The 21,365-nt window shown below is 48.9% G+C and overlaps 4 protein-coding genes across 4 annotated transcripts; 1 reads left to right on the forward strand and 3 right to left on the reverse strand.

Annotated features, from left to right (window-relative positions):
- Nucleotides 1-71: 71 nt before the first annotated feature.
- On the reverse strand, nt 72-10,064 carry LOC120905050. The gene is made up of 3 exons (XM_040315701.1): nt 8,944-10,064; nt 674-1,068; nt 72-538 (listed from the first exon to the last, which is right to left on the reverse strand). Exons 1-3 carry the CDS (start codon nt 9,026-9,028, stop codon nt 407-409), a joined length of 612 nt encoding a protein of 203 aa, XP_040171635.1. The 5' UTR covers nt 9,029-10,064; the 3' UTR covers nt 72-406.
- A 1,225-nt stretch (nt 10,065-11,289) lies between these two features.
- LOC120903768 (leucine-rich repeat neuronal protein 2) lies at nt 11,290-13,627 on the reverse strand. The gene has a single exon (XM_040313374.1). It carries the CDS (start codon nt 13,005-13,007, stop codon nt 11,544-11,546), a length of 1,464 nt encoding a protein of 487 aa, XP_040169308.1. The 5' UTR covers nt 13,008-13,627; the 3' UTR covers nt 11,290-11,543.
- Nucleotides 13,628-17,318: 3,691 nt separating this feature from the next.
- On the reverse strand, nt 17,319-18,262 carry LOC120902020 (general odorant-binding protein 69a-like). The gene is made up of 2 exons (XM_040310459.1): nt 17,828-18,262; nt 17,319-17,745 (listed from the first exon to the last, which is right to left on the reverse strand). The coding sequence occupies exons 1-2, from the start codon at nt 17,879-17,881 to the stop codon at nt 17,404-17,406; spliced, it is 396 nt and encodes a 131-aa protein (XP_040166393.1). The 5' UTR covers nt 17,882-18,262; the 3' UTR covers nt 17,319-17,403.
- Nucleotides 18,263-20,041: 1,779 nt separating this feature from the next.
- On the forward strand, nt 20,042-20,914 carry LOC120901744 (general odorant-binding protein 56d-like). Its single transcript, XM_040309914.1, has 3 exons — nt 20,042-20,203; nt 20,290-20,427; nt 20,512-20,914. Exons 1-3 carry the CDS (start codon nt 20,129-20,131, stop codon nt 20,770-20,772), a joined length of 474 nt encoding a protein of 157 aa, XP_040165848.1. The 5' UTR covers nt 20,042-20,128; the 3' UTR covers nt 20,773-20,914.
- The last annotated feature ends 451 nt before the right edge of the window (nt 20,915-21,365 follow it).

Genomic DNA, 21,365 nt, shown 5'->3' on the forward strand with positions numbered 1-21,365 from the left:
GTCGGTCGAACCACTGCTGCTGCTCTTTTTTCAATTACACACCTAACCTAACCTAGAATCTAAATAGTTGCACGTTGCAATGTGCCAATGTCCCAGTATGCGCGATTTATGTTTGAGGTTGATTACCGCGCTGCGGTATAAAATATTGACCGAACGGCAACAGCACCACCTCGACAAAAAGGGCGCGCGTGTTTGTGTGTGGGAAAATTAATGTTTTACCACCATGTAGGAAATTAACAACGAAAAAATTGTCAAAAATACACACAAAAAAGAGAGATTCCGTCAGTGGGAGGGAGCCCCACAGAGAGCGCACTTCGGTAACCACCGCAGTCGGGGTGCATATTTATCAACATTATTGTAGGCACTTTTTTCCCATGGTGTTTTTTTGTTCTTCCCTTATTCCGCTTCAGATGAATGAATATCGCGGTGGGCTTTTGGTGGATCGTTGCATCGTCCCGTCCGGATCGGTTTTGATGGTGCCCACCGTCCCCATGCCGGCCATCTGCTCACCCAGCTTGCTGTTGGAGGCTGCAGTCGTCTGTGGAGGGAGGCAAAAACCCCGATACCGGTGTCCACGTTAATTAGGTTAATTATTTGGAATACAATTTATCACCACCAGTTGTTCCCTCCATTCGTTCAACGGCGCACGTTGGCCACACACACACATACATACCTGCCCGTAGAGTGCGATTGGGGTGCTTGTGGTGATGATGCCCGTCCCCATGCCAGCACCGATGCCATTATTCTTCGGCGTGTCGGGGACAACAGCGGCCGTGACGGCGGTGGTCGGTGTTGTTGCGCCGTTGCCCGCACCGGAAGAGTGATGGACGCGTGTCAGCGTAAACTTTTGCTGCTCGTACGTGCGCCGCATCGCGAGTGCCCGATTGCGCTGCCAGCGGAGATAGACGAAGGTGGCCAGCCCGATGGCGAGCAGCGTCACGAGCAGGATCAGCAGGATCAGGTTGTTGTTGGTGGTGAGCAGAAAGACGGGCAGGCAGCCGGCCAGCAGCAGCAGGATGATGGCGAGCGCGAAGAAGATGCCCGCCTTGTAGCAGCCGTAGTGTTTCTCTGCCGGGTGGAACGAAATTAGGTCACTCGGTGTGTTGGTGTGTGTGTGTGTTGGGAAATATGGGAAAAAAGGGAAGCATAACCATTTAGCGCCACAGCAAATAACCGTTGCGCGTAACGACTTTATTACTTTGTGCAAGTTTCTGACTGACAGTTGTCACGCATCACGGGTCGATAAAGCACGGGGACGGGGAGTCGTACGTGAGTAAATGTGCAAACAAGAGGAGGAAGTGCCTATTCTCATAATCGAATTAATATGATACGTTACACTTCAGCCATTCTTTATTAAACTTAACATTCCTGAAACACATCCTATCTATTTACATTGCCGATCACATTCCCGGATAATCGTAGTCCTGGTTTTCCGACCGCTCCAAAATGTCCAGCTGCGCCTGTACGTAATCGAGCGTCTCCAGCAGCTCGAACCGGCCCTCGTACAGCTGCTTCTCCGTCAGCAGCGTTTGCACTGCCTCTATAAAGTATCGCTGATCAAGGCCAACCGAGGCATTGTAGCGCTGCTTGACGACGTCGATCATACGCGATCGATCGGATGCATCAAACTCAGCCGCGATCCCAGCAACGCCCGACAGCTCTTCGATGATCTCGAGGAACTTGTCCAGCTCGCTGGCGATGAGGTTGGCGATGGCATCGGAAATCTGGAGCGGTGCTGAAGCAGCTGCTGTACCGTTGTCGATGAGATCTTCCGCTGAGGAATGTGAAATACTTCTACCCATAGCTTCATTGTCGGTTGTATTAGCTTCTTGAAATCCTTTCTCAGTGGTTGAAGATTCTTCTGTAGAAGTTTCACCCTCTTCTGTGTAATCTGAACCATCGAGGATCTCATTTCTTTCTTGAGTTTCTTGATATATTTCATCGTAATCTTCGGTGGCAAAATCAAACTCTTCAAGAATTGTGTCTACATCACTGTCTTCTGTCGAATATTCAAACACCACTTCATGTTCTTCCACACCTTCAATTGCATTTGGATCTTCGATTGAGTTGTAATCTTCACTTACCAACTCATACACATCCAAACTTCTTGCTATCGCACCATCGTCTGGGAAATATTCCACCACCTCTTTAGCTGTTTCGATCGCATTCCTCTCCACTTCCTTCATGTCTTTTTCGAGCTCGTTTATAAGATCGTTATTAGCATCCTCGGGCAACGATGGTTTCAGGTTCCAAAACCGCCGTAACGTACGCACTAGCACCGGTGCAAGCAATCTGTAATCGTTCGCCAGCTGTACCTGCATCGCGCTGGCAACGGTCCCATCCGTACCGATGCTGTAGATCTCCTCAAAGCCTTTCTCTCGGCGAAGTTTACGCTCCAACTTGTCGAGAAGTTCCGTGTTGGTAACGCGCTCAATGACACGCTTGAATGCGGGACTTCCGAAAGCCCACGGGCGTCGAAAGGCACGAAGAACCTTGCCGATATAATAAAGCTCAAGAAGCACTTTCCGTTCTTCACGTTTCTCTGTGATCGTTCTTGCTTCATCGTCATCCTCGGCCACTCCGTACCAATCACTTTGAAGATCACTTTCACTTGCATCAATCGCTTGGATGAGCACTTCTCGTTTGCGGCGCGAAATAACGTATCCTTCAACAAGACAATGCACCAACACAAGCCAGGACAACAGGAAGAGGTTCGATCTTTTCATTGTGATGGTCAAAGGGGAACTGATGTTCAGAGAGCTCATAATGTGTTTATGACATTTCTAACCACAAGTCGAAGAGCGACAGGTAACAGAGTTGAGGTAGCGAGAACGCCTTGACGATTCTTTACCTTTATCTACCCATGAATACCTGCAAGTATTCTCATTACCTAGAAAATGGTTACAAGAAAAAATCATACCCTGAAGTTTGAAACGTTTTTTCCTTTCTTTATTAAAATATATTCCTATATGTACATCTTTCTAACAGCGACAAAGCAAACTCACGTTGCAAATGCCTTTCCCACCAACGTTCCTACCCACTTCCAAAAGTTTCGCTTCACATTTGGGAATGGCTCCAACGGTACGCGTCCTACCGTATCCTCTACAGCTTTAGGAATCTGCTTTGCTTTCACTTTTTAAATCTTCCTCAACTTCAGCACCCTGTGTTACGCTATCCTCGCTATCTACGTCCACGTTCTCGATCCTCGGCGTATCCTCCACGGCAGCATCATTCACTTCAGAATTGCCATCATCGCTATCTGCGTCCAAGTTCTCGATCCTCGGCGTATCCTCCGCGGCAGTACCATTCACTTCAGAATTGCTATCATCGTTATTCGCGTCCACGTTCTCGATCCTCAGCGTATTCTCCGCGGTGCCACCATTCACTCCATAATGGCGTGCGAAATAGTCATCCTCCTGTAGGACGTTCGTCGCATCGCGTGCTTGAGTTTGCTGTACCTCCAGCTGTGACTGCAGGAACTCGAGCGCAGCCAGTAGATCGACACTTCCACGCGTGAGCTCCTTGGTGTTGAGCAGCTTAAACACCGCCTTCACTAGATCGAGCTGATTCAGCCCGACGGTAGGCGAGAAGCCCTGATTAATCCATCCGATCATGCGCGTACGATCGACACGATCAAACTCCTCCGCAACGCCATCCACGCCCGATAATTCCTCCACGAGCAGCAGGAACTTGTCCAGCTCGATGGCGATCAACTCGCGGGCTGCCCGTTCGATCTGATCGTTCAGTTGCGCTGCTGATGGCGATGACTCGGACACTGTCGTCGACGTTTGCTGGATGATGACGACCGGTACTTGTGGCTGCTGTTGCTGGTGCTGGGGCCGTCTACGGTTGGTGGGGCGGTTGGTGTTTCGACGTCCTTCGTCAAGATCCTCCGAGCCGGGTGCCTTTTCGTACTGAGCCTCGTCGAAAGTGTACGGTGACGGTTCGGTTTGGTTTGGAATGTCTTCCGAGGGCGTTTCTAATTCAGCACCGAGCCAAGGCACTTCCGCCACCGGTGTAGTGACTTCTTCCTGGTTGTCTACAAGAGCTTCAAACACCATATCGTCGGGAATCTCTACCAAGGCTTCCGGAGCAATCGTATCTGTTAGTTCCGTGTTATCATCTAACGAGGCGGTTGGGTTCTCATCCACGGGCTCCTCGAAATTTTCTTCCGGATTGTTGTCCACAAACTGACTCACGACCATGTCCTCGGGAATATCTTCGGCAGGGATTGGGTTACTTTTCCCATCAATGTCTTCGTCGACCTCACTGTTCACAAACTGATCCACGACCATATCCTCCGGAATATCTACAGGGGTTGGGTCATCTCCCTCGGTAACCAACGGGGCAAGCGTACCTTCCTCGGAAAGAGAAACTTCCACTTCCTCAACTGAATGCGGCTTTATATGCTCATCAACACCACTCAACGATTCAAACACCATATCCTCTGGAATCTCAACGTGCTGCTCGGCTTTCTCCTCCACAACTTCCGGCTCAAGCTCCACCACAGGATCATCCACCAGCAGCACCGCGTCATTCTTATCGTCGATCAAATTGACCGGTTCATCGTCATCTAGCGCTTGGATGCTGCTTTCGGTGTCATCCACTTCATTCACATCATCCCCATCCGTTGCTCCATACACACTGGCCCACAGAGACGAGGATGGTTTGTAGCCCGGGAACATGTTGTAGTACGCTTCGGAGTTGAACGTGTGCGGCCGTGGACCCCACTGTATGTTGTTCTGCTCCCAGCTTGGTTCCTTCACATCCGCCCACTGGTACTCTTGGTGCAGATCGTTCTCACTCTCATCTACCGGTACGATCGGTGGCGGATGGACGACATCGAGCTCGGTGGGTTCGTAATCTACCGGATCCTTGGGGACAGTCGCATGCTTCTCGACAACGGGGACTCCATCCCCTTCCAAGCTGTTTACCGCTTGCTGCAAACTCTTCCACTCTCGCTGCTGATCGAGCAGCAGTTCCCCGATGACGTCTTCCTTATCGCTTATTTTCAAGCCATGCTTCAAGCTCAACAATTTCCGCAGCGTTCGCACAATGATAGGGGACAGCAGCCGATAATCGTTCGCCAGCTGGACCTGCAACGGATCGGGAACGGTTCCAGCGGCTCCGATGCGGAAGATTTCCTCAAACCCATTCTCCCGGCGTAGCTGTTGCTCCAACTGATCAAGCAGCTCCTTGTTCGTAATACGTTCGATAACACGCTTCAGTGCCGGACTTCCGAAAGCCCACGGGCGTCGATAGGCACGAAGAACCTTGCCGAGATAGTACAGCTCAAGCAGCACCTTCCGCTCCTCTTTCTTTAGTGGGAACGTTCTTGCTTCATCTTCGTCCTCCGATGCCACCTCATACCAGGCACTGTGTACATCACTTTCACTTGCATTAATCGGTTCGATGAGCACTTCTCGTTTGTGGCGCGAAATAACGTATCCTTTGGAATGGGAACAGATAAACAAACACCACAGCACGACGGTGAAAAGCCTCATCGTGAAGCAAACGGCATGAAGGAGGCTTGCCAACAAACTAAAATAGATGTCTTTTTAAAGGCTCTATTTTATAGGGAATATGGGGGAATTTGGAAGCCTGTTGCTTGAAGGAGTTACCTGTGGAAATGTTCCTTCTCTTTCGCTTCAAGATGCTTTCAGCTCTGTGTTGATCAAACGGGTAAACAATGTGCAGAAAAATCCCAAAACATTGCCATGGACAGGGTAACGCCTTTCGTCTAAAGAAAGTGGTTTTTGTCTGGTTAAAACCCACAAAATTATGAGTACCTGATGGCTCGTTCTTTTCCCAAGTTTCTGCATTTTTTTCAGAGACCGAAGTTGAAGCTTCTCCCTATTGGGGTATTATTTCCAAGTTCTATAGGCTGATTACACTCTTTCGGTTTAGGTAAAGAGCAATGTATTCGCATGGAAATTTTCAATCAGGCAACTCTTCACATCATACCCACCAGAAACAAAGCGAACTCTAAAATTCAAAAAGAACAGGCTGCACGGGCGCATTAATTAAGCTCTCAACGGTTGCATTTTCCTTTCCCATTTCGCCACGGATGCGTCGGATGTGCCGGTGCTCAAACTCAAACATTATCGAATCGGTCCAATTTTCATCCTCTTTGCTCGTGAGTTGAGTTGAATAGAAAGGGAGCAGACAAAAGAAAAAAAGACACAGATTCATTGCCTTAACGGCCAGTAACAGTCACCAGGTTGGACAGACACACACACACACACAGTGGACTAATTAAAACCTATATTTTCTGCTGACCGAATTCAACCGAAAGGACGACCGAACGAACGTGGCGGATTCATCCCGTAATCAAGTGGGGAGTGAGACCTGGCGGGAAGGAGTGGTTGAAAGGGGGGGGGGGTCTAAATTACAGGACTCAGGACTCAGGTTTTACCCTCCCGCAGGGGTGTTTGCATGCCATGGAGTATCCGGAGCATTCACACGTAGACAGAGAGACAGAGACTGCGAGGCTATCTTCAGCTGGGTGACATCCGGTCAGCGAAACGACGGAAAGAGCTGGCAGGAATACGGTGAGAAGCGGTATCCGGTACACGAAATTTATTCTTTTCAATATCATCCAACAACCCAGTAATAGCCAGCAAGCGCTAACAGTAGCAGCAGCAGCACCAGCTGGACGACGGATGGACGGACCAGCATTCATTTGGTACGATTTTGTAACATGTTTCGACAAATGTTCCGCGCCACCTAGGGAGAAGAATCTTTGTTGGCGCCGGGGATGTCCGAACGCAAAAAGCTGCCCTTTTCGCAAGGGGGAGGTTAAAGTTCGCTCCAATCTGAGGGTTGGGTGAGCTAGCCAGAATCAACGACAGCACAGACACGGCGGAGCATTGCCTTAAAGGGTCGTCGGTTTTTATTGCAACTCTGGGCGGGCGGTGGTGGTCATCATGTGGCGTACACCCACCCCCTCCCCTCTGCACCACCAAAAAAAAAGGGACGAACTTTTAATTACAATCCGGCCCCGTACAAAAGGCGCCCGTGGACGAATTCCGCCGGAAGGACGAAGCCAAACGCCATTGTCGCCAGTTGTGTCACGCTTGTGTCGTGTACGGCTTTTGAAGACAAACGGCAAGTGTGGTGCCGTGTGTCGGGGAGAAGAAGTCAAAGGATAAGTGAAAGGTTAATTTGCACAGAGGGAGAAGAAGAAGAAAAAGACGAAAAAGTGCTGCCCTTTTCCCTGAATTCGTTTGTCGCCATTGGTCATTTTCGGTGTCTGGTCCGGGCGTCTGTCTGGAAGTTATCAGCCACGAGGAGGTGTGCGAGGTACAAAGGAAAAGCAATGCTGTACAACTGTTGATATGTTCGTTTCGTCGGCCTGGACATCACTCATCAGTGATCACCGATTAGGCCGGGGGGAAGGGGGGGATTAATTAGCGTGCAGTGGGTGAGAGCATTTGAAACCTGGAAGACTAATGGAGTTTTTTCCAGCATCCAAAACTTAATTAGACTTTGAAATAATAGTTCCTATTTCCTAAAACAAAACACATCGAAAGGAATGGATCGATACATAGAAAGCGGCTCGCTGCACCGATCGGCTAATTAAGCAACATAACGCAACCTGTCCATAAACGTCCCCAAGGCAATCCCTCCTGGTCGTAGTAGGCCGGACCATGGAGCACCATTGCTCGGTTGGGAAGTCGGGAAATTTCGATTTAACGCTCGCTTGCTTGCGTCGTCCGGGGCAACCGGCGATGGTGCAATGTCGCGAATTTGCATTCACAACTCCCAGCTCGCAATGTTCTCCTCCTCCTCCTCCTCCTCCCGCTCTTTGTTAGGGCAGTATAGTGCAGGAGAAAATCGTCATCATAACAGCAACAGTCGTTAGACTGACCGACTTACTCCGACGGTGGTGTGTGCATCGGTATTAATTTCGTACACAGCGCGGCAACACATGTCCGTAATGTAACCCTCCCAACCCCCTATTCCTCACCCCCCCCCCCCCCCCTTTACAAGGCCACAGTCTTGTAGTAGTAGTGGTAGTTTTGCCACGACCTAACATCTCGGTCATCGCTCCTCCGTTCTGCCGGAAGCTGCAACATCGCGGCAACAAACATGAAACCGCCGGGCGCCCAAACAAGCCCACCCAATTCTCGGACGGTTTCGGTGGACGAGTGGACGCAGGAATGGAATTTATTGGATAACGAGTATCGCGCGGTTGGACGACGGGTTAGTAGTTTAACAAGTTTCTAATCAGCCCTAGCCCGGGTTGGGACGGGTCAGGTTGTCGTTTGGGGACGGGGTGGAGGTTGGTACGATTGAGCAAAGGTTCTCGATGTGCACGATCCAGCGCTACCGTAAGGCACGGGGACGAGGGGTTTTATTTCGTGGAATAATTCCATGCCGCCGGAAGGTATATTTTTGCAATAAAAATTGAGGGAAGATCAAGACATCAAATTAATGTTCAAAGTTACTCATTTCTGAGTTGTGTCGTAGATGTTGTACAGTCATCTTCAAAGGGGGTCATATTTTTACTTCCGTCACGTTTTATATAAACCCTCTATTCAGCCTTCACCGTGTTCAAGTTTTATGCCCCAACCATTCAAACTCCGGTGAGAGCTTTTCTTTGCAGGGCAATAAAACAACCGTCATCATCATCATCATCAAACCGTGTGCCGTGTCCAGTGTCAGGCACTGTGTTCAATTGCACCAGATGACGACGACGACGACGACGGGGTGCAACAATTTGCTACACGCTACGCGAACGATAATCTTCATCCCAGCAGGCGGGATGAACTTGTCCCCCCCGCACATTGATCGAAGTCATCGATGAGGAGGATGTAAAACTCGTCGCAAGTACTGGCCTCGCGCGCGCGCTTGTATGTCATGTTGCCCCTGGAAACAGCTCCCCCGACTCTCAGTTTGACACGTACGATAAGCGAACGGACTGCAGCAGTACTGTGTTACCTGTTACGTGGGTATTGCTGTCCGGTCCGGTGGAACTTCCGCTTCCGTGGCCAGCAAACGAACAACAGGACGCTGGACAGGGCATTTTGTAATTGGTTCGGTGAGCAGTGAGCACGAAGATATAGCAGTTGTAGTACTACGTTGGCAAAAAAAAAAAACAACCAAAACTGCTTGCTGCACTTGGTGGATGGCTAAAAGCTTGCTTGGTGTAACTTTTCCCCTGGTAGTAGTAGTTGGCCGTCGGTTGTTCTGTTGCTGATGTTCACAATTAGATGCGCCATGCGCATTAGCTCTGTCGCACCATTCGAAAGGCGTCTCATCTAAGGGGATCTGCCGTAGCGTATCGTTCAACTTCTCCAACGGCTCATCACTGAACGCCAAAAGCACCAAACTCCAGGCCAATTCCAATTAGTCTGGTACACGTTTACACACTGGCCGCACTCGGTGTGCACTCGGAGGCATTTCAAACACACGCACACACACAGGGTGACTCCCCAATTACATATCACACTCACTGAGGATCGCTGCGGATGACCCAAAACACTCGAACTCGGGGAAGATTACGGCTGTGATGGCACTGACAAACCTTCAACCGTCTGTCACATTGTTGTCACCGTGGATACATGCGCACTCTCCGGGGTTCGCTGCCTACTTTACCACTCCGCTAAACTTGAACGCAAATTTGCAAACTTCAAGAAAGTGAACCACCCCAAAAACGTAGCTGACACCACGACAGAGTGGCCTCGGCGGTTTCGATGACGACGATCCCCGGTAACGGTTGTTTTGACGCTTGTTTCGCTTGTGTTTTTTGGTGAGCGCGCGAGGGAGGGGTTGAATGCGTCGTCCGTGGAGCCCCTGTTCCCACCCGAAATTAAAAGCCAACCTTTCCGTGTTGCTGGTCTAGTGTGAGGAAGGTAATTCGTGGCTAATCAGCACGCTGGGTTGTGTATGTGCAATGTAGGCCACCGTGGTAGCTGAGATTTGGCCACCGTAGGAAGGTGTGTAAGCACGCGTATGTAACCCTAAACTCGATCGTGCCACCAAACGGCTACGGAGCGACCGACACGCGCGCTCGTACCGATCGTACGTTTTCGAGCAACCGAGCAGAACTGGAGAAGGCGCGCGCGTGTGTTCTCTTTGTGCGGCGTTAGATAATTCCCCCCCCTGTTTTCGCGATCCCGCTGGAAGAGTTGCCCCAAGATCTGAGCGCTCCCGCAGCTCGCTCACTCTCCGACGGGGCAGGTTTGTTGTTTTGATTTGCTGGAAAGGGAGGTCTTTCTGTAGCGGCCGGCATCTTCAACACACACACAGATACACCCATCTTGGGGTCTCTCTCTCTCCCTCTCTGTCTCGGGAGATGAAAGCCGCGACGTCTCTTCGGCCGGGAGAGTGGCGACGTCTTTGGAGAAGATGCCCAGAAGATATCCACGATCTAACAGCTGACAAGCAAATGAGCTCTTGTTTGGGGGATCGGCCAGTGTACGCTCTCCCGATGTGGTTGAGTTCCCTAGGAGCCGAGGTTGAGTTTGTTGTTGACGTGGGCAAAATTCCAACGCTAGAAGACTCGAAGATCTCTTCTCTCGCCGTTCCTCCCATCCCTTTCGGAGTAACTTTCCCCCTCCGAAAGTGGGCCAACGAAGGGCTCGGGAAGACAGGTGCTGCTTTGCCACCCATAGGGGAAAAAGAAAACCAACTAAACACAAACCACAGAATGTAGGTGAAAAAGTTGTTGGTAGTCGAAATGTAAGCCTTCGCTCTGGGCGACCGACAGTTCGAGGGTCAAGGCGAGCGAATTGGGCAGGCCAAAACAAAACGCCAACGTCCCGGAATGATGTTGATGGGCTGGGTGCAGGTGCCAACGGTAAGCACGAGTACGTTCATTGCCCGTACAGTAACATCCCTAGAGGCATGGTGGGATGGAAAATGTTTGTGTTTAACGTTTCTTTCTGCACAGGAAACCAAGAAGGGTTGTTATGTAAATATTTTGCAAGAGTTTTTTTTGTTGCAATTAATTTTTGTGGATTTGCGTGCATCAACTTTAACTCCATCCAATCCAGCGAGCTTGAAAGGTCTGTGGGAAACGCAATCGCTGAGCTTTAAATTGTAATTTTATTTCCCTTTCTCTGGCTTTAACTTTTACGACTATGAAGTAAAGCCTACTCACTGTCACATTGAATTGTGATTGTGTCTTGTGAGGCACCGTTTTGGAGTTGGCATTCACTTACGAGCGCTGGAAAAGAGAGGCGAATTTCCTGCAAGAAGAAGTTATCTCTGCTTTCATAAAGTTTAGTTTGTGATATTATTCAACACACTCACAAAGCTTAATGAGCGATGAATAGAAGCGAATTACTAAAAACAGATACGGTTTATTGAAATTGAAGGTTGCTTACGTCTACCAGGCTCTTAAACAATTAACGCGCATTCACTCACACGTACACACAAATGCTCGAAACGGTTCCTAAAACAGCTTAGCTTATCTTTTTCCACTACTACGATTGCGTCTTAAATCAAACTATTCCCTATGTCATTGTTATGTACAGATCACTGGCTAACTACTAACACACTCAGCTTCCAGCATCCAGCATCGTCATCAACACCGCCTACAAGATCTCTGCCCGGTTCGGTTCGATCGTAACGCGCGCATACGGACTGTTCGCCCCAACCGTGCGCAGCTGTACGTGCGGCTTGGGTCTTATAGCCCGCACGATCAGGAAGATACCGATCGACACCAGAATAATTAGTAGAATCGCCAGCAGCACATTGAACACCGTGTAGATCCAGAACTGTTCCGCACGGCACTGGAACTGGTGTGGATCGATCGTACCGAAGCGCTTGTCACGCAACGCATTCGGCTTCACGCACACGCCGAGCGTCATCAGGTTGGGCAGCTCGCGCAACCAACGCAACTGACAGTCGCAACGAAGCGGCGCACCACGGATGTCTAGTAGGCGCAGATTCTCGAACGCAAACTGTAGCGTCGAGTTGAGCGTACGTATGTTGGTGCCCTTGAGGATGAGTCGCTTCAGTTCCGTGTCCGTCTCGTTGCGAATGACGTTTTGGCCGAAGACGTGCGGATGGATGGTGGAGAGGTTGCGTGATCCTTGCAGATTGAGCATGGATAGCCGGGGCAGCCCGTACAGTGCGTACTCTTCCAGGGTGTAAAGAATGGGCATGTCCTGCAGGATGAGTGATTCGAGGTGCAGCAGATGGGGAAGGAACTTTGCCGGGAGACTGCGGATCGGTGTGCCGCTGATGTCCAGGTAGGCAAGCTGTTTGGGAAGCTTGCTGAGCTGCTGCAGCCGGTTGTAGCCAAGCAGAGCCCGCTCGAGCCCGACACCGCTCGAGAGGTTTATGTCGGTCAGGTTACAGCGCTCCATTTCCAGCACGGCCAGTCGGTTGGTGACACCGAGCCGAAGGTACAGGTCCGCCTCGGTACGATTGAAGAACGCTCCCAGCGAGTTGTTGGACAGTTTCAGCTGGCTCAGGTGCAGTGCGTTCGAGAATGCGTTCACCTCGATCTTGGCGATAAGGTTCGAGCTCAAATCGATCAGCTTGAGGTTTGGCAGGCCCGCCAACGCGTCCGTGCCGAGCATCTCGATGCGATTGCTGCTTAGATCGAGCTCCTCCAGCAGCGACACATTGCCGAACACCTTATCGGGGATGGTCGTTATCTGGTTGTGGCCCAGGTTCAGATAACGCAGCTGCTCGCCGGCGAGGCGCGGCACGACCGTCAGTGCGTTACGCGATAGGTCCAGCCGGACTGTGCCCTGGGGCAGCTGTTCGGACGATTCCTGCCAAAAGCCATCCCCAAGCTGATGCTTCCGGCAGTCAATCTGAACCTCGGGCAGTCCGGTAGGGGAGTTATGCACATCACAATCGCAATACTGATCATCGTCCAGGTCGGTGGGGTCTTGGAGGGGTTTCTTAAAGTGACAAAGATGCGAAACGACTACCCGCACGTCCGCCGGAGCGTCTGTGGCCGGTGCGACTTCATCCTCCTCAGCACGTAACACTTGCAGACAGCAGCCCACAAGCACGAACAGCAGCAGTGCGGTTCGGTTCATTTTCACCCAACGAACGAACGAACACTTTCTGTTTCTCAGATCTAATCTTCCGTGGTTGGAGACGAGTTTTTCATTAAAATTATCACAGCACAAATCAAATATTTGACTACAGTGTGGTGGTGGCGGTGGTGTCTTGCAAACCACAGCACAGGTTGTACGTGTGACGGCCGCACTTTTTAATCGAAAATAATTAGTATTCACAGACACACACAGACGCACAAACACAATGATGATTTGCTCTGTGTTTTTATCACAGACTTTGCACACACTGGAGTTGGCGTTTCACTTGCGCTTCAATAGGTAGAAATCGATGCAGTTCCCTTGGCGTTGATTAAAATCAGCCCAAAGTTCACCAACGTCAACCGCACACTGACCCGAACACTGTGCCGAAGGTCTTACTGTACCACCCTACTCCATCAAACCCTTAGATCTTATATCGCATATATTTAAAGAAAAAAAGCTGTTCTTTGCCAGCCACTGTGGTTCCTGTGTATCGTGTGCGTTATCTTTCGTGTTAATAGTACAAAACCGAAAAAAGGGCCAAGATGTGGAATGAAGCAAACGGAGCGACACTCAACAGTGTTGCAACGGCCTCGGTGTGATATCGGCAACTGATTAGGGTGCCGTGGCCGTTCCTGCAAACCTTATTACGGGCTGGTTCTTATCAGCAGTCGCCAGTTGCTGGTGTTGGTGCTTGTTTGAGTAATCGGCGTGGAGGCGGGGGGAAGGCCATGCAGAAAGGAGGATTTTGAAAAATGCAACTGATTCATGCGGACATCCGGGGGAACGTTCCGAGAAGCAGGCAGTTACGGAAGGTGACAGATGTATGTGTCGGTGATTATTTGCACCTTTTGGGACGCTTGGTAGTCGGTTGGGACGTTATCCAATGCCTTAAACCGTTAGCAAAATTCGATAAAATTAATGCTCGAGAACGATCCGGGAGTGTGGGGCTCGTGACTTTGATACGAATCTTATCGGCGGGCCGAGAAGTGGCTAAGGTGTGTTTGCTTTGTATTTTGGGGGGCAGCTGGTAACTTTGAACTGTAGTTCGTGAATGGTGAATATTCATGCTCGATGGTATCGTTGGATATGTAACAGAATTACTGATAAGCTTTTTTTTCTCAAAATAGAGATTAAATAATTGATATGGACGTAACACAATAGCTAGATCTAGTGCACAATCCAATTAATGACTTTGAAAAAAGAAAATTGCTCGCATAAGAGTGCGACAATCACACTATGTGGATAATTAATTTCTCTCCTTAGTAGTTGCAACAACTCCCATTCCGCTGAGATGGTTGGCACAAATCCTCAGTACACACGTGAACAATGTATTTTCTTCCTTCTTCTCTTCCTCTGTTAGCCTGCTCGTGACCTTTTTGTCATTTGCCATATCCTTGGAACGCCTTGCTCTGGGCCCCGGGACCAGACAAAAGCTGTCAATCTGGCTGCACAAAAACGTGACGCATGTTATCTCGCAGCGTGTCGCATATCACCCGGGTCGCACCCGGGTAGATCTGATGCGATTGATGTGAATATTGCTGCCCTGTTTGCTGGGCGAAATGGATTTATTCGTTCGCCCTTTTGTCTCCGCTCGGACCCGTCGGATGGATGGGTTTTAATAGGTTACATAAATAATGCTGGAAGAATCCTGCAACGCCTCTCTTATCAGTCCGTAATGGGGGTTGTTGGGGGATGGAAGATACAGAGGTGGAGATCACTATTGAACGGGAAAACATGTCATTTGTTACGGTAACATTGTTACACGGCAGTGCTGGCGTAAGCCGAGCCACGCAAAGACTAGCCGACATTGGCAATGGAGGTTTCCTTCTCGATCTCTGATTTTCAGTTGCGTGAGGAAGATGGATGAAGTTTGCTCTGCGATGGATCGTCTGGAGGTTCATTTTTCTCACCCATCACCCCGTTGGTGAATGGATGGATTGACTGGAAAGGCTTCAGACCAGCACATGTACTGGGAAAATGTGAAGCAGTGTGGGGAAAACACACACACAGTCATTGTTCCCTTTTGCTTGTTCGTCCAGGTGTTGCTCGCTTTCATACCGACCGGGCAGTCAAAGTGACATGAAATTGTATCCCATCCTGTGATGATTGGCTTCCCGGAATGGTCCAGGACTATCGGAAGGGCCTGCTGGTAACAAACAGTAACAGGAGCAGTAAGTTCTTTGGGGTTAAAATCCAATTATTAATTATATACATGCGTAATGGGAATACATTTGGATCATGTGGACGCTTTGAATGTAAAAGGGCAGAGCAAAAGGGACGATGTGTGCAATAAACTTTAATTGAGGTGGGTGTGTTGAAAGTCTGAGAACGGGAGTCGGGTAAATTGTACGCTTTAAATGCTCTTTAATTGATTCGCATTCGATTTCGCTTGTATTAATTAGGATAATTTAATGTGGGAGGATGCAGCGCGGCTGTTTGTTTATCTGTTCCTGGGTAATTATTTGTTGATAGTAAGGCATATTATACAAATCATAGGTTATTCATCTTTGTCCGCAAATAATAAGACATTTGAGGTAAAGGAGAGGAATTGAACTGTCTGCCAGAGAAGGAAGATACTCTCAGGGCGGGCATAATGCAGAGCTATCAAACAGGCAATTCGTCTGTTGCAAAGGCTTCACGCAAGAACAAACTTTCCCCTTTTTGCTATCTTCAACTAGCGCGCTTCCAGCAAGTGAACGCAAGAGCGACTTTTGCAGTACACCATCCACACCGACGATCACAAAAAATAAACAAAAAAAACAATAACATCCTAGACGAACCCTTCTCTTGACGCTATTGTCAGCCCCAAAACCGAGGCTGAGTGTGAGACAGTTTGCTAGTTTGCCAGCACTTGATGATGCCCTTCGCACTGACGGGGTAATTTTGACAGCCTTTTGAAGATGTGCAACCATGCGAAACACAATGCAAATAGTGCAGCTCGGGCTTGGGTCGTTCGGGCTTGGGAGCGTAGTTCGCTCCTTGCATTCAACAAGAGCGTGCCCGCGCAAATTGGCTTAGGATGGAAGGATGACACGAAAAAATATCCTTTTCTTCTCTGTCCGCGTCCCGGGATAGGAAAGCATGCGCCCAGCCAGTATGGAACAATGGACGTCCGGTATTGGATGAGGCGAGAACGAATTCGGTTCGTTACCGAATATTTGGGAAAGGGGAAAGTTTATGCTTTAAAACTCGCCGAACGCCACGGAACGGAAGCTCGCAGCAAACGGATGCAACACGGGTGCACCGTGTCTTGGGGGTATTTTTCTGAAGGACGATATTGCTCCGTCTTTTCATTGTACGGACGGAGCTGGACGGCATTGGCAGTAGTGGAAATGCGAAAGGCAATCGGAATCGAAAAACGAAGTTGTGCCTTTGCGTTTGCCGAGACTTGAAAGCGGATGTGCTTGAAAATTTAATTAGATGTTGATAGTGAAAACAGGGACAAAAAAGGGGGAGATTTTGGATTTCTTTAAAGTTATCTGAAATTGGATTTAAAATTTTGGACCTAAAATGAACGAGTTTTGATTTACATTTGCTTGAAAAAATGCTTTCGTGAGGCAGATTGCCTAATTATAGGCGCATTTTAAAAATATCGTAAATATGTTACATTTTCTGGTAGTTTTCGTTTTGTTTTGAAAGTACAAAATAGCAGCTACATCTGCATTCGGGAGAGCAGACTGGTACACAAACACACTCACACCATCCCAGTAAATGTACCGCGTGTACAGGTGATAAATGGTACACTGCAATGGTTGCACATTTCTTAACGCCTTTGCACCATTGCCGGTGTGTCAGTGGAAGGCGAGCAAAAGTCATAGCAGCTGCCGCTCATAATCCTACTGCATAATCAGCATCGGTACGGTAGCAATGGGGCTGACTTGCAGCAGCACAACAACCAGCCAGAGCGTGCTGCATCCTTCAGCCCTTTGCCAGTCCATATGGCAGAGCTATCCACTGCCCGGCTGCATGCGGAGAAGATGATAAACGAAGCAGCTTTGTGCGCTGGCTGTTTGTGGAATGTCTTGTGCGAGATGGGTTTTGACAGAGCATTTCACAATAAGAGTCAGTCTAATGATGCTGTGCGCCTGTATCTATGTGTTGAGGATGTTGGATGTGTTTGTGATAAAGAAATGCAAGTTATGCACAGTAAAGAGCGTCTTCGGTGCCTAATGATGTGTAATACGGTTTTTGGATAACAGTCGGGTCTCTGAAACGGGTTGTTGAAAGCATCTTTTATCACAGAACGAGTAAGCTGCAGAATGGAGTAATCAAAACAGCTCTATTAGAATGTAACTATAAAATGTTTATTTTCTCGTGACTCTATCGCATTGAGGAGCTTTTGATTTGACTATACTATCAAGCCGAGCCTCGCTTCGATCGTTTACGTAGTTACTTAGAGGTTCTGATAGTGATCGTGATAGCACGCGTACGCATTGAACGCCGTCTCGCAGGCATCCTCCTTCTGCTCGCCACACTTTTCCAGCATCTCGTCAATCTTGGCCCGGTCGTAATCCTTCTCCAGCGCCGTGGCAATCGCTTCCAGCTGCAGCTTACCCTCCGCATCCATAAAGTTCTCCTTCTCGAAGAAACATTTCATGAAACATTTCGCGGTCCGGTCGTTCGCGGTAAGATCGCCATCGCGCAGCTTGGTCAGCGATTCAGCCCCAATGCCTGTCTCGGCCATACACTCCAGCGCGAAAATGCTTACCATCTTCTGCTGGCGCAAGGTGAATGCCTGTGATTGATGGAGGAAAACGTTGGTACATGAAGCGTCCGCGTTGACTAAGCGGTTGAAATATTTCACCGCGTGTACTTACATGCACCGATGCTACTAGGAGGAAGAAGGAAGCGACACAGAAAAAGGACTTCATTGCGGTGTTGATGCTGTAGGGTGAACGGTGGGTGAGAGAAGATTTCGGTTGAGCTGGTGCTAAGCGCTGGTACACTTCTGATAGCCCACTGACCTAATCCAATGCATTATATACTAGCAAATCCCACCCTTTTCTGGGTGGAGTTTTCCCTTCATCTCGCTGCAAACCCGATGCGAAAGATAGCTCAAACGGCTGATTCGTGTACGAGCGTTCTACATGTGTTTTGTGAGCTTTTAGCAGTTCAAGTTCAAGTTAGCTTTGTTCGTGGCGCTCCACTCTTTGCTATCTCGGAATCATTAATTACTGCAGCAAAGGCAGCAGCAGCAGCAACGAGCAGAGCTAATGCACATTCCCGCTGCAGCAAAGCTACACGTAGCACAATGCAACCACACGGTAGGCAAAATTTTCCACCCAATGCAAAGGGCACCAATTCTAATTTCGTATGCAGCACACTCACCTTCCACGTGTGCAACAACATCGTGGGGGAAAGCCTTTAAGGTCCGATCGGCCCTGGCCGTGAAGTCGAGCAGGCGGTGGCAAACGCTACATAATTGAACGGATCGGTACGGATCGGTTGTAACGACTGGCCAACTCTTTACCGGAAGGTTCATCAGTAGGTCGGGATGGGTCGGCATTGCATTTGCCGCCTGCCAGTTCAATAATTTGTCCCGCAGCAAGGTGGGTGCAAATTGCATTCAAAATTTAGCAACCACTACAGGATGCGGCACGGTGATGGCTCTTGCATGTTAGCTTTAATTTATGGCTTTAATCATTGCAAATGGAGAACGGTCGCTCTTGCATTGGGAGACCGGGTACAATATTTTTGTTTTCCACTTCCACGTAAGAGGAGTTTGCAAACTGGTCGATGCTTGTATGCCAAGTTGTTGTTATCGTAATGCTACAACTTCACTCAATCACGTTTCACTACAACGGGCGGTTGGGAAAAACCGGAAAGTTTTCTTTGCCGAGAAGCACATTTTCCAGCGCTCGAGATGTTCGACACGTGACACGGGCCCACATACTCACACACAGGGCGAAACACGATAGTTTTGCATCTTGCGCTGATGATGATCGGGATCGAATCCGGGGTGTGTAAAAGTGCAGCTGTGTTTGTTGGTGCTTACCGCCCTGCCGGGTGCAGTGTTATCGAATGCTTTCTCGTTCGTCTTTCGGCCGTTCTTTGCCCGCTCATGTGTGCACCATGTGTGGCATAATATTATTGTTGTGGTTCCTTTGTCCAAGGGCATGGTTGAGCTGCGTATGCTTATTAGCGAACTTTACGCTCGAGGGAGAGTATTCGGGGAACGGGAGGGTTGAGAGGAGAGAACTCTCAAAACTTTACCATTTACTCTTTGTGGTGAAGTTGTTTCTATGGCAAAGGAAATTAGTTGTGGTTATAATCAACCCTTTGATGACATTTTATTTATTCCGGGTGGGTGTTCAATTTGTTTAATGTTTATTTTATGATTTGTACATTTGTCTCGGATTACATGCAATCTGTTAATTTGTTCCATGTAGCTAATTTTACGATATATTGTATACATTTGATATTATATTCATTTTATAAAAGTTTAGATTCGATAAAAAAATCCCCTAAACAAGTTAAAAAGTCAATAAAGCCATTCAGATTGCATAATTTGTGGCGTTTGAACGTCAAAGCATTTGTCTTTGATTCTGTAAACTACCATGGAACTTAAATGCCATAAGCTTGGACATTCGTGTTTCTCCTCAAAGGGTTTAAATCGAAGTAAAGCTACAAAGGAAAAAAGGTCCCACACCGGAGGCAACCTCGAACGGGCACGCGAAATTATGACGAGCGCCAGAAGCGCACCGGCAAAAACTAAAGCAAAACCCCCTTGGGGAGGGAAAACATTTCACTTACCTTGCTTACTTGGCCGGGCGGGGGGGTTCTCGGGCGCCAAGGGCACGCCTTCGCAGGGCCAGCGGAAGAACTCAATGAATCAGCATGAAAATTGAATTGTTTACATTAAGCGCGCCGACGGTCCCTCACGACCCAGCGGGCCCCGTACTGAAGGGGGGCAGGAATGCAGATGTATGTGCATGTGTGTGTGCATGCATCTTGGTAAGGGTGTGTGGCCCAGCAGCAGCAGGGCGCTATAAGTACCGTTGACCGCACGGTGAATGGAGGCGAACCGCGTAAGTGAGCGCTTGCTACGGGCAATTAAATCAGTCAGAGCACGAGCATAAACCACACACCGGTGGGAACAGCATACACCTAAGATCACAATGAAGTGCAGCGAAACGATCGTAACCTTTGCCGTGGTGCTGACGCTGCTTGCGTGTACCGTGACCGGTGCAAAGGTGAGATTTGCCACTGGGAGGAGAGTGCAGTGATCGAAGAATTTTAAATTGTACTCTTCCCTTTCGTTTTTCCCTCCCCCCTGCAGGGTGCCCGGTTGGAGGCTGAGCACGTCCGGCGCATCCATCAGAATGCACGCGAGTGCGTGAAGGAAACGGGCATACTGCCCAAGAACGCGTTCCGCGTGCTGAGCGGAGACTTTTCCGTCGACACGATGAAGGCGAAGGTAAGGAGCGTTGTGCATGCAAGCGAGGGCGCCGGCAAGGCAAGGCTTAGTAATGTATTCTAATTTGGTTTGGTGATGGTTTAGTGCTTTGTGAAATGCTTCCTGGATAAGGCCGGCTTCATCGATGACGATGGGGTGATCCAGCAGGACGTGATTCGCGAAAAGCTGACCGTCGGCATTGAGGCGGGCAAAGTGAACGAGCTGATCAAAAAGTGTTCGGTGGAGGGTACGGACGCGTGCGACACGGCCTACCAAATGTACAAGTGCTTCTTCAGCAATCACAAGGTGCCGAAGGAACTGTTCCAGATGCGCAAGGGCATCGGGCGAAGGAACATGCAGCAGTGAGGAGCGGGAAAAATGGGGGATGGAATAGTATTTGAAGACTGATTGTAGGTAGATAAGTAAGTTGAAAATATTAGGTAAGCAATGGAAAGAGATTTATAGAATAAAGTTGATATCTTTGGTGTTAAATGCGCCTGAAAGTATGCAACATGCGTTACAAAACGTGCTTTTTTGAATAAAGATACTTCCAGAGACATATTAAGTAATTCAAACAAATTCAATGTAAGTTTATCACTACCAATGAATGCATTTGCAGATTGCAAACCAACCCCACAATCACCATTGCTCGTGGAAAGCTCGTACCCGTCAGGCACACTTAAACAAAGCAATCCCAGGTGGCCTTATCTGTAATCGATATCCCTTCTATGCAGGAAAAGCATTGTGAATTGCCGTGGAAAACTATCATTATGCACCTGGCCATTTCGTTGAGGTGTAATCGCGCGATAAAATGTGACGAGAATGCAACTTCCAGGGCACACTCTTCTCTTCGTGTACTTTGGAGCTTTTTTCCGCTGTTGATATCATTCGGAAACGTTGCCTGAGTGATTTTGTTTGTTTCCTCCAACGTGCTGCAACTCATTGGCAACCAGCAGTGG

The sequence above is a fragment of the Anopheles arabiensis genome, chromosome 3 (assembly GCF_016920715.1).
Source record: "Anopheles arabiensis isolate DONGOLA chromosome 3, AaraD3, whole genome shotgun sequence".
NCBI classification, from domain to species: Eukaryota; Metazoa; Arthropoda; class Insecta; order Diptera; family Culicidae; genus Anopheles; species Anopheles arabiensis.